Source organism: Aethalodelphis obliquidens, unplaced genomic scaffold (genome assembly GCF_003676395.1).
Source record: "Aethalodelphis obliquidens isolate GAN/ISIS:26980383/991018 unplaced genomic scaffold, ASM367639v1 scaffold39, whole genome shotgun sequence".
NCBI lineage: Eukaryota > Metazoa > Chordata > Mammalia > Artiodactyla > Delphinidae > Aethalodelphis > Aethalodelphis obliquidens.
Window position 1 is genome coordinate 355,865 of NW_020837983.1, and position 12,055 is coordinate 367,919.

The window sequence follows — 12,055 nt, forward strand, 5'->3', positions numbered from 1 at the left end:
TGGTGGTGGTGGTGGTGGTGGTGGTGGTGGTGGTGGTGGTGGTGGTGTGTGTGTGTGTGTGTGTGTGTGTGTGTGTGTGGTGTCCACATATGTGTATGCGTTTTAATTTCCCTTTGAATTAAAAACTTGTGGACCAGCTTGATCAGTTCAGTGTTCATTTTTAAGCTTTATTTGGGTGAGTCTAGAGTAGACTTTACTTTTGGGCTAATTTAACCCTCCTATTAATGCACAGCCCTTCTGAACTTTTCCACTGAAAGCGCTGGATATTCAACAAAGCTGCTCAGACTCACTTATCTCCCAGCCCTCTGTGTACTCTGGGAATTGTTCAGCTTATGGTTCCCAGGCAGTTGTTCTTTGCCGGGCCTTATGGAATCTTACCCTAAACATGTACAGCTTGATATTTGGCCAGAGACTCAAGGATACACTATGCAGATTTATGGGGCTCTATCTTTACATACTTTTCTCTTTGGGGGAACTCTCCTCACAAATTGCAACTTCCTCAGTCTCTCTAAAATCTGATCTGTCTCCTCAACTCAGTGATAATGCCTTATTTGGCTATTTTCCTACTCCTTATGCCACAGTCTATATGACATATGTATATAGTATAATATAGAGTATGTAATATAGAATATATAGTATGTATATATATGTAGTATATAGTACATACTATGGTATACGTACAGTACCTTTAGGCAAAATCTGATCTTAGGGCTCATTTCATTTGTTTTTCTTCTCTCAGGAATTGCCATCTTTCCCTGCCTGCTAAACAGTATCTGAAAATAGTGGTATCATATATTTGATACAGTTTCTTTGTGTTTACAGGAGGAGGACAAATCCATGATGCTGGAGGCAGAAGTCCCTGCTAATTTAGTTTTGGTTCCGATTTATTCTTATAAATGGGTTAATGGAAATCCTGTCCAGCTGATTATGCAGGGTATAATAGGGCCATACCTTTGAGATTTGAGCCTTGGTATTGACTCACCTGGTATAGAATTTTAATTAAGCACAGACTGGACCATCCTGAACGGCAGCAAGATTACTAGCAAAGATGTAGCAATTTTATTAGATTACTCTTTCATTAATTTAGGTTTAGTGAAGTTTTGAAAATTTCTTCAGTTTTTGTTATACCCTCTTGAATTAGATCCCATTATTATAAATAATGTTTTCCTGATGTGAATTGATTTAGCTGTATTGTTAATTACTGTATCATTTTAAAATGTCAGGAGCATCGTTTCTTGCTATTACAACCATCTATGCTGAGACTGGGTCAGGTTTTGTAGTACCAAGTGCTTCTGCCAAAGCAGGAGTGGAGGCCATGAACAAGTGAGTACTACTGTGTTAATCCTGTCACTGAAGATAAATAATGTGCTTTGGTAGCTTGTGTAACTAAATTCCTGCTTTCTAGTCTCTTTCCAGAGAAAAATAAAACAAAGACTAATTTGGATTCACCAGGAGACATTCTATTTCATGAATAGGTCCTATTTGTCTACAGCAGCACTGTCCAATAGAATTTTCTGCAATGATCGAACTGTTCTGTAAATCTGCAGTATCCAATAGCTATATGTGGCCATTGAACCCTTGCATTCTGGCTACTGTGACTGAGAAACTAAATTTTATTTAATTTTAATTACTTATCCAGTATGACTGTGTATTATAAAGTATGAGAAAAAGGCTTATAGGAACTCAGACTAGTGTATCCATGTATCTTTACTAGTGCCCCCTCTGACCTCTCTTAAACATACCTTCATCCTTTTATTGTACCTACTATACACGATTAATAGAACTAATATAGACAGTGACCACTTGTCAGCCCTTTTGGCCTTTTCTCAGCAGCATATGATTGATTTTTGAATCTGTTCCCCATTGGCCTTTTCTACTGTCTTAGTTGTAATGTAAGGTCTTATCATTGCTTGTCTTGCTTACTGTAATAACCCCATAATATGTTTCTCTGCTACCAGTTTCTTTTCTCTTTATTTTTTATTCACATTCCCACCAGACTCATCTTTCTACAAATGTATATCTGCTTATTATAATGCCTAGTTAAAAACCTTATATCATTTTTCTATTACTCTTTGGAATAAAAGCCAAAACTCAATATGGTATTCTAAACAGACTTGTCCCTGGCCTTTCTTTATTCATTGACTTATTTGATAAATATGTATTGTGTATCTTTTGTGTACATGGGATACAGGGATATGATAGTGATGGAAATAGAACAGTCCTCATTCTCACCTGAACTTGCATTCTTTTACTGTTATTCCTGTGCTTTTAATTACCATCATTCCTGTGCTCTATATTTTCTTAAACACACCACGCATTTTCATATTTCTATGCCTGGGTGATGCTGTTGTTGGAATTTGCTGTGATATTTTGCCTCCCTTCAGGGCGCTTGTATCACCTCCTCTGGGATATTTACTTTCATTTCTCTAGAAGAGAATTAACCATCCTCTACTCTTTGCACCCTTAAAACTTTGTTTATTCCAGTCTAGTGAGAAGACTAACACATTAATAAATGCCATCCGGTGTTGTAGATTCTAAAATGAAGGGGCACAGAGAAGGGCACTGTAGACTATTTTTAACATATCATTAAAGCTATATGACTTCCCCACTAGAATGTGTGTCTGTGAGAGAAGAAAGCATATCTTATTCATCTTTGTGTACTCATTGCTCAGCAAGATCGGGTACATAGCTGGTGCTCAGTGCTTGTAGAACTACATAATTGTTCTCTTTTTCGAGTAGTCTCAAGGTTCTTTTTAACATTTAAACCAGTAATACACATTTGTTTGAGATACAAAGAAGTCATACTTTACTCAGCAGTTTAGTTTGAATAGAGATAATTACCATTTTGGGGTTTTTTTTTAAGGTCAAATGGTATTGGAAATAAGGGATTTGAACTTGACTATTTTGGCACCATTTGTACAATATTTGTTTTGTTGAGATCTTTGACTCTTGTTAGAGGTTTCAATTTCATGTCTTTTAAGGACTATGATTCTGTGCTGCTTTTTTTGTATTACTGCATAGTGAATTGCACATAGCAGATGCTCAATAAATGTGTACCTTCCTCCCCAGCCCGTGTTCCCATCAGCCATCTTTCATATTTTATAGTACACAATCATACCAGATAAGGTCTTGTAGGTCCCTGAATACTGCATGTTGTTTATGCCTTTGTCCTTTACTCACACTGGCCCATGTGCCTGGGCTGTCTTCTTTTTTCCAGCCTACCTTCTAATATCTCCCATCCTCTTCTTTCCCCCTTACTCCCACAAAAAACTCCTAATCCTTCTTCAAGTGTCAGCTCAATTATCACCTCCTGAGGGAAGCCTTCCATGTACTTCAGGAAGGCATAGATACTTCTTCCTTTACGTAGCCTTGGCACATATTACACAGTTTCCAGGATAGTAGTATCTAGTTCTTTATACAACTAAAGCGACCTCTCTTGAGAGAGGGACTATCTCCTGAAAGCAGGGCTGCCTTTCTTTGTTTGAGGGTATTGGCATATAGTAAGCTCACAATAAACACCTGTTGATTGAAAAACAATAATGGTTAACATTATTGAGTATATTGTACTTAGCATCTTAACATGCACAGAGAGCCAGTGAGGTGGATTCCTCATGTTACAGTAGATCTTGAGAATATAAACTAGGTTATAAGAGCTAGCACTAGAACAAATTTATCTGTTGCACCTATGAATAGAGATAGCATGGCTTTTCCTCTTAAGCCAGTTTCCTTAATAACTTGCCCAGTTTTTCACAGAATGCTGTAAACTCTGCTCAGCTCAGTAATTCTGTTAAGACACACAGCTACTACTTTCCTAGCAATCTAGTAGGTGCACTACAAGTACATACCCAGGGTAGGTATGGTCTTGGACTCTGTTAAAGGTATCACTCAGAAAAGCAGTTTTTAATGTATGATTTGCCTGAAAGAGATGCAGCCCATTTCTCTAAAATGTACCAGTGGATTAATCAGATTAACAGACTGTACTTGGAACACAATGCTTTATAAAGCATTGTTAATGTTAATGCTTATCTTAGTGAGTATCTTATAATTACATAAAGCTTATGTTAATAGATATCTTATAATTATACAAAACTTATCCCTTTGTATCTATTGCAAGGATACAGTGTCTTAAGGACATTACTATACTACACAATTTTCCTTTTATACGTTTTCTTGGAAGAAATGTTTTATTAAATTTTTTTGTCAGAAACAATTGTGTTTTTCCTGAGAGATTAGCTTGCTTTTTTCGTTATGGGCAGTGTGAATTGTGTAACTGATTAGGCTTACCTTTTGCATAGCATCATGGAAGGAGTAGATACAAGTTTTTCACCTGCCTATTATAATTATATGGAATATCACAATACATTTAGTTATAAGTTTCATTCTTGACTTCCTTATATTTCCTTATCCTTGTTTTGTTTGTTTTCTTTCTTTTCAAGTAATTCTATCTTCTTCATTTGCATTACATGTATTTCTTAAGTTACGTTAAATCATTTTTTTAAAGTAGATTAAGTATATGCACACAAATGTACATATGAATTTAAATTTCTAAAATAAGTTTAGGTAATAAAAAGACATATCTATCAAGTAAGCTTTTTTTTTTAAAATTTATTTTTGGCTGCATTGGGTCTTCATTGCTGCGCATGGGCTTTCTCTTGTTGCAGCGAGTGGGGGCTACTCTTTGTTGTGGTGCACGGGCTTCTCATTGCAGTGGCTTCTCTTGTTGCGGAGCACGGGCTCTAGGTGCACGGGCTTCAGTAGTTGTGGCACTCAGGCTCAGTAGTTGTGGCTCTCGGGGTCTAGAGCTCAGGCTCAGTAGTTGTGGCGCATGGGCTTAGTTGCTCCATGGCATGTGGGATCTTCCCGGAGCAGAGCTCGAACCCGTGTCCCCTGCATTGGCAGGCAGATTCTTAACCACTGCACCACCAGGGAAGTCCCAAGTAGGCTTTTAAAACAGGTTGCTTCTTCAAGGTTTCATGTTTGCTATTAGTGTTCTATTTTGCTTCAGGGCATTTAGCAAGATTCTTTTAGATTCTTATTTCCTTTTTAGCTCAGTTCAACAATTGTATTAAAGCCTAGTTAGACATGATATGGTTAATATTTTAAATCTATGTAATCCATCTCTTACTCAATTAAGGCACTTGTAATGTTGCAAACGTTGTAATCTAATGTACTATGAGTAAAGTTACATTGAACTTTATAAGTGCAGGACTGAACTCCAGAAAATGTGGGGGAGAGACATGAATCTCTTCCTTCTTTGTGCTAAATAATGATACCCTTTTTAAAAATGTGTATTGATATTGGACTTCGTTCAAAATGTGAATAGTAGGTCATCTAGCATAGTGCTTAAGGACACTAAAGTGTAAATGGTAGATAGTACAGCAGAGTGTGACTAAGGGCACAAACTCCAGAGCTAGACTGCTACAGGTTGACTCACTAGCCATATGACCCAGAGCAAATGATTTAACTTCTCTGTGCCTCAGTTTCCTTGTCTGTAACAGGGGGAATAATAATAGTACCTACCTATTGGAGTTATAGTCTCTGGCATTTAATAAGCATGCAGTCTTGGTTAATAGTATTTTTAATATATAGTATAATATTTTAGAATCTGTGTTGTTTAATTTTTAGGTCTCTTGCAGCTGAATGGGGTAAATATGGAATGAGATTCAACGTGATTCAACCGGGGCCTATAAAAACCAAAGTAAGTTTTGGTTTGCTTATGATCACATTTTGAGGGATTAAGGAGTGAAAGATAGATAGATAGATTCTCATGTGTGCAGGATTTTCCAGCGATACCTTAGTTTGGAGCCCTGGTGGAAGGGAAGAGGGTTTTGCCATTATCCAACATAAGAAATAAGGAGGTGGGCAAGAATACAGCAGCTATACAACTCCTTGATAAGGTCTATTTCAGTGTCGTAATCTTTCTGGGATCTTTTATGCCATCAATTTTGGCATTTTGTCTGATTTGCTTTAATCTGTTATTGTGTTATATTTCTTAATTTTTACTATATTTTAAAGGTTCTTTGACATCCTTTTTTAAAATGGAAATGTAATGAGGTGGATAGACCTAGAGTCTGTCATACAGAGTGAAGTAAGTCAGAAAGAAAAAGACAAATACCGTATGCTAACACATATATATGGAATTTAAGAAAAAAAAAATGTCATGAAGAACCTAGGGGTAAGGCAGGAATAAAGACGCAGACCTACTAGAGAATGGACTTGAGGTTATGGGGAGGGGGAAGGGTGAGCTGTGACAGGGCGAGAGAGAGTCATGGACATATACACACTAACAAACGTAGTAAGGTAGATAGCTAGTGAGAAGCAGCCGCATGGCACAGGGATATTGGCTTGGTGCTTTGTGACAGCCTGGAGGGGTGGGATAGGGAGGGTGGGAGGGAGGGAGACGCAAGAGGGAAGACATATGGGAACATATGTATATGTATAACTGATTCACTTTGTTATAAAGCAGAAACTAACACACCATTGTAAAGCAATTATACCCCAATAAAAATGTTTTTTTTAAAAAAAAGGAAATGTAACTATATTTTAAATTTAAGAGATGCTTTAGAAATTTATCATACAAGCTTGGTCTTGTTATAGGCAACATTTTCTTTGACACATGTCTGTGCCTTTTCACTTTCAAACACTGTTATGCACATCATCTAATTCCCATGTCTCTCTGATTAAAAATCCTTCTGATGGCATGCATTTCACCTGAAATCAGATATTGCAACTCATAATTATCACTAATGCTGTTACAGATGTTGCGTGAAAGGTTCACAGGTTCTCTGTTCTCTCACGTTACCCCAAATGACTTCACTCTCATACTTCTTTTTGTTTCCGTGTAAAGCAAGAATTTATAATCCCAACTGGGATGTTTCTTTGAAGGCCCAGGTGAAATTTGCTAAGTTGTTTCTGTTGTATAAACTGAAAATAATGCAAAGGAGTATTTGGCTTGTAGATGGTTCTGGGGTATTAAATATTAACATGGAGATGGTTGTATTAATTTTTTTAGCAGTTTGAAGGGTGGAAAATGGAAAGAACAACTACCTGAGTGAGTGAAACTTGACTGAATATCTTATTTGTTTGGCACTTATGTAATAAAAAATAATAAAATTAATGGAAAAATAATTTAAAGGCACATATTAAAACACATGATTCAGAATAGCATTGTGCTAAGCACTATCTTATATATAGTCATAGAAACTTCTTTCTAGGACCTCAGTATCTAGGAAAGATCATCTGCATTTTATTATATATTTAACATGTACTTACTGAGTGCCTTCTGTATGCAAAGGTGCTAATAAGAAAGATACAAAAACATTTGTGACAGATGCTTGCCATCAACTTTTAGTCTAGCAGTATAGGTGTAAGTTTTATGCAAATAACATGCATATAGTTTTAAAGAGATTTAAGAAAATTGAAGTATAGAAACTCTCTAGCAAGCACTGATAGAACCAGGATTGGGACCTTTGTCTACCCTTTTTCTTTGATGCTTTATACCTGCCTAGGGAGAGCTGAAGTGCTCTCAAGGAGCCTGTGTGTGCTTGCTATGTCTCATGTCTGTGTTATTGAAGAGAGTTGTCACCTAGACTTACAGGCACTGGTAGAGAAAAAGCCAATTATTTTTATTAATCAACACGCATGCATACTTTATCTTGGTCTGCTCCTTTTTTTTTATTGGAGTATAATTGCAATACAGTGGTGTGTTAGGGTCTGCTCCTTTTTATCATTAACAGAAGGCAGAAATTGTTTGGCAAATTTAGTTAATGTTTTTCTCTCTCTGGAATCTACTTGAATTTAATATTCCTACATACTTGTTTTCTTCCTTTTCTATTATTTTGAGAAGTAAGGAGAAGCAAAGGAATTTCCTCTTAAATATTTCCTATTTGAATCATTTTCCTGTGTTTACTAAATCAAATGACAGTAGCAGCCCTACCTCCACCACACTAAATTTGTACATATTTCAGAGTACTTGCATATGCATTTTCTCATTTCTCAGACAACAATTTTGTGAAATAGCTAAAACAGGCATCCTCATTTTACATATGAAGAAACTAAGGTAAAAGTTATATTTTCTAGTGTTTTTTTTAACATCTTTATAAGAGTATAATTGCTTTACAATGGTGTGTCAGTTTCTGCTTTATAACAAAGTGAATCAGTTATACATATGTCCCCATATCTCTTCTCTCTTGCATCTCCCTCCCTCCCACCCTCCCTATCCCACCCCTCTAGGTGGTCACAAAGCACTGAGCTGATCTCCCTGTGCTATGCGGCTGCTTCCCACTAGCTATCTATTTTACGTTTGGTAGTGTATATATGTCCATGCCACTCTCTCACTTTGTCCCAGCTTACCCGTCCCCCTCCCTGTATCCTCAAGTCCATTCTCTAGTAGGTCTGCATCTTTATTCCCATCTTGCCCCTAGGTTCTTCAGACCATTTTTTTTTTTGATTCCATATATATGTGTTAGCATGAGGTATTTGTTTTTCTCTTTCTGACTTACTTCACTCTGTATGTCAAACTCTAGGTCCATCCACCTCACTACTAATAACTCAGTTTCGTTCCTTTTTATGGCTGAGTAGTATTCCATTGTATATATGTGCCACATCTTCTTTATCCATTCATCAGTTGATGGACACTTAGGTTGCTTTCATGCCCTGGCTATTGTAAATAGAGCTGCAATGAACATTTTGCTACATGACTCTTTTCGAATTATGGTTTTCTCAGGGTATATGCCCAGTAGTGGGATTGCTGGGTCATATGGTAGTTCTATTTTTAGTTTATTAAGGAACCTCCATACTGTTCTCCATAGTGGCTGTATCAATTTACATTCCCACCAACAGTGCAAGAGGGTTCCCTTTTCTCCACACCCTCTCCAGCATTTATTGTTTGTAGATTTTTTTTTTTTAAGGAGAGTTTAAAGATGCTTCCCATTTTTTTTTAAGATGTTGGGGGTAGGACTTTATTAATTAATTAATTTATTTTTGCTGTGTTGGGTCTTCATTTCTGTGCGAGGGCTTTCTTTAGTTGTGGCAAGAGGGGGCCACTCTTCATCGCGGAGCGCGAGCCTCTCAATATAACGGCCTCGCTTGTTGTGGAGCACAGGCTCCAGATGCGCAGGCTCAGTAGTTCTGGCTCACAGGCCTAGTTACTCTGCGGCATGTTGGATCCTCCCAGACCAGGGCTCGAACCCGTGTCCCCTGCATTAGCAGGCAGATTCTCAACCACTGCACCACCAGGGAAGCCCTGTTTGTAGATTTTTTGATAATGGCCATTCTGACTGGTGTGAGATGATATCTCATTGTAGTTTTGATTGGTATTTCTCTAATGATTAATGATGTTGAGCATTCTTTCTTGTGTTTGTTGGCAATCTGCATATCTTCTTTGGAGAAATGTCTATTTAGGTCTTCTGCCCATTTTTTGGATTGGGTTATTTGTTTTTTTGATATTGAGCTACATGAGTCACTTGTATGTTTTGGAGATTAATCATTTGTCAGTTGCTTCATTTGCAAATATTTTCTCCCATTCTGAGGGTTGTCTTTTCATCTTGTTTATGGTTTCCTTGCTGTGCAAAAGCTTTTAAGTTTCATTAGGTCCCATTTGTTTATCTTTGTTTTTATTTCCATTTCTCTAGGAGGTGGGTCAAAAAGGATCTTGCTGTGATTTATGTCATAGAGTGTTCTGCCCATGTTTTCCTCTAAATATGATGGTGACTGGCCTTACATTTAGGTCTTTCATCCATTTAGAGTTTATTTTTGTGTATGGTGTTTATCTCTGGGCTTTCTATCCTGTTCCATTCTGTTTTTGTGCCAGTACCATGCTGTCTTGATTACTGTAGCTTTGTAGTATAGTCTGAAATCAGGGAGCCTGATTCCTCCAGCTCTGTTTTTATTTCTCAAGATTGCTTTGGCTATTCGGGGTCTTTCGTGTTTCCATGAAAATTGTGAAATTTTTTGTTCTAGTTCTGTGAAAAATGCCATTGGTAGTTTGATAGGGATTGCATTGAATCTGTAGATTGCTTTGGGTAGTAGAACCATTTTCACATTGTTGATTCTTCCAATCGAAGAACATGGTATATCTCTCCATCTATGTGTATCATCTTTAATTTCTTTCATCAGTGTCTTATAATTTTCTTAGTTTCAGTTGTTTTTGGTGTCTGTCCTCAGTGGCTATGGTTGGTTCAGTGGGTTGTGTAGGCTTCCTGGTGGATGGGAGTGGTGCCTGTGTTCTGGTGGATGAGGCTGCATCTTGTCTTTCTGGTGGGCAGGTCCACGTCTGTTGGTGTGTTTTGGGGTGTCTGTGGCCTTATGATTTTCGGCAGCCTCTGTGCTAATGGATGGGGCTCTGTTACTGTCTTGCTAGTTGTTTGGCATAGCGTGTCCAGCACTGTAGCTTGCCGGTCATTGAGTGGAGCTGGGTCTTGGCGTTGAGATGGAGATCTGTGGGAGATTTTTTGCCGTTTGATATTACATGGAGCTAGGAGGTGTCTTGTGTACCAGTGTCCTGAATGTGGCTCTCCCACCTCAGTGGCACAGCCCTTACTCCTGGCTGGAGGACTAAGAGCCTGTCCTCCACATGGCTGAATCACTGCAGAAACATTCTGGAAATGAAGCATGCTATATTCCTAAGCCCATTTAGAAATACCTTGGAGAAGAATCATGGAGTCCCTCCAATCTGGTTTTCCTTTTTCCTTCTGTCCTTTCTAGTGGTTTTTTAAAGGTCAATATTGGGTAAAATGAATATGGAAGAATTTGGCAAAACTCTCTGTTGCTTACAAGTACTAAGGTATGAACAGGTTGCCATAGTAACATTCCATTTACTGCAAATTTGTTTCTTAAATAGGAAAGAGGTTGTATTAAAAAAAAAAAAAAAAAAAAGCAACCTAATTATTTTCTTAATTCCTAAGGGTGCCTTTAGCCGTCTTGACCCAACTGGAGCTTTTGAAAAAGAAGTGATTGACAGAATTCCCTGTGGTCGGCTAGGAACTGTGGAAGAACTTGCAAATCTTGCTGCTTTCCTTTGTAGTGATTATGCTTCTTGGATTAATGGAGCTGTAAGCATTGTTGTCTCTCAACTTTTTTGGGAGGTGGATTTGGCGTGGGGAGGTGGATTGTAGAACCAATCCTGACGATGTTGAATGTAAATATGATTTAAAGTATTTAATCAGCTGTATTTAGTATATTATTTATAATATAGAAATATTAATATATATTGTTTAGCTTATGGAGTTGATTCATTGATAAATTAATTTTATTAAATGTAAATCACTCTGGTAGACATGCCTCTAAGATGAACTTTAAGATTGGGTATAATTTGAAATTGTAGAAATGATGGAGAGAGGATTTTAAAGAGAGTAAATCAATTTAGGTTTAAGCATCAGTTTTGTCCTTAAAATTTAGGCTTTGATTGAAAGTGCCAAGGAGATATTCTATCCAGTTAGGAGGGAGAAATGGCTAATGGTTCAGAAACTTTTTAAAAGAAGTTAGTTTCACAGCTTTTATTATTATTTTTCAGGTAATTCGATTTGATGGTGGTGAGGAAGTACTTATTTCAGGGGAATTCAACAGTCTGAGGAAGGTAATGCCATTTTGTGAGTATAATATAATATTGGCAGTGAGGATACTAAGCTTTAAAAACACACAAGAACCTCATTAAATTGACTTTTTCTTTTTGTGGTAGGTCACCAGGGAGCAGTGGGACACAATAGAAGGACTCATCAGGAAGACGAAAGGCTCCTAAGACTACTCTGGCCTTCATCTTGGTTATAATGGAAATTATACAAACTGTCTATAACCTGTTGAATATTTTCAAGTCTAATAAATTGCTACTTAGCAAACATTGAGCGTGTATTATGTGCTAGGCCAATGGTAGGTAGATCTTGTATATTAAAAGATAAATAAGATGGGCTGTTGTTCCTTTAAAGAATTTTTTAAAAATAAAAAGAGGAAAGTGAGTGAAGGCTTTTGATAGAGGTGAAACGAGACTGGAAGTGCAGAGAAAGGAACAGATATATGTAACCTGGAAAAATCAGGAGAAACTTAATGGTGAAAGTAGTAT

At 37.3% G+C, this 12,055-nt stretch overlaps 1 protein-coding gene across 2 annotated transcripts in view; it reads left to right on the forward strand.

Moving 5' to 3' along the window:
* Window positions 1-11,836, forward strand: part of DECR1 (2,4-dienoyl-CoA reductase 1) — a 50,845-nt gene extending 39,009 nt beyond the window's left edge. The window contains exons 6-10 of one of the 2 annotated variants that reach the window (XM_027131370.1): window positions 1,224-1,323; window positions 5,626-5,698; window positions 10,905-11,051; window positions 11,513-11,575; window positions 11,678-11,836. In XM_027131370.1, coding sequence (XP_026987171.1) covers window positions 1,224-1,323; window positions 5,626-5,698; window positions 10,905-11,051; window positions 11,513-11,575; window positions 11,678-11,737 — 443 coding nt within the window. In that variant the 3' untranslated portion in view covers window positions 11,738-11,836. Of the gene's footprint in view, window positions 1-1,223; window positions 1,324-5,625; window positions 5,699-10,904; window positions 11,052-11,512; window positions 11,589-11,677 lie in introns of both variants that reach the window. The other variant, XM_027131372.1, reaches the window with a different exon arrangement.
* Window positions 11,837-12,055: the final 219 nt, after the last annotated feature.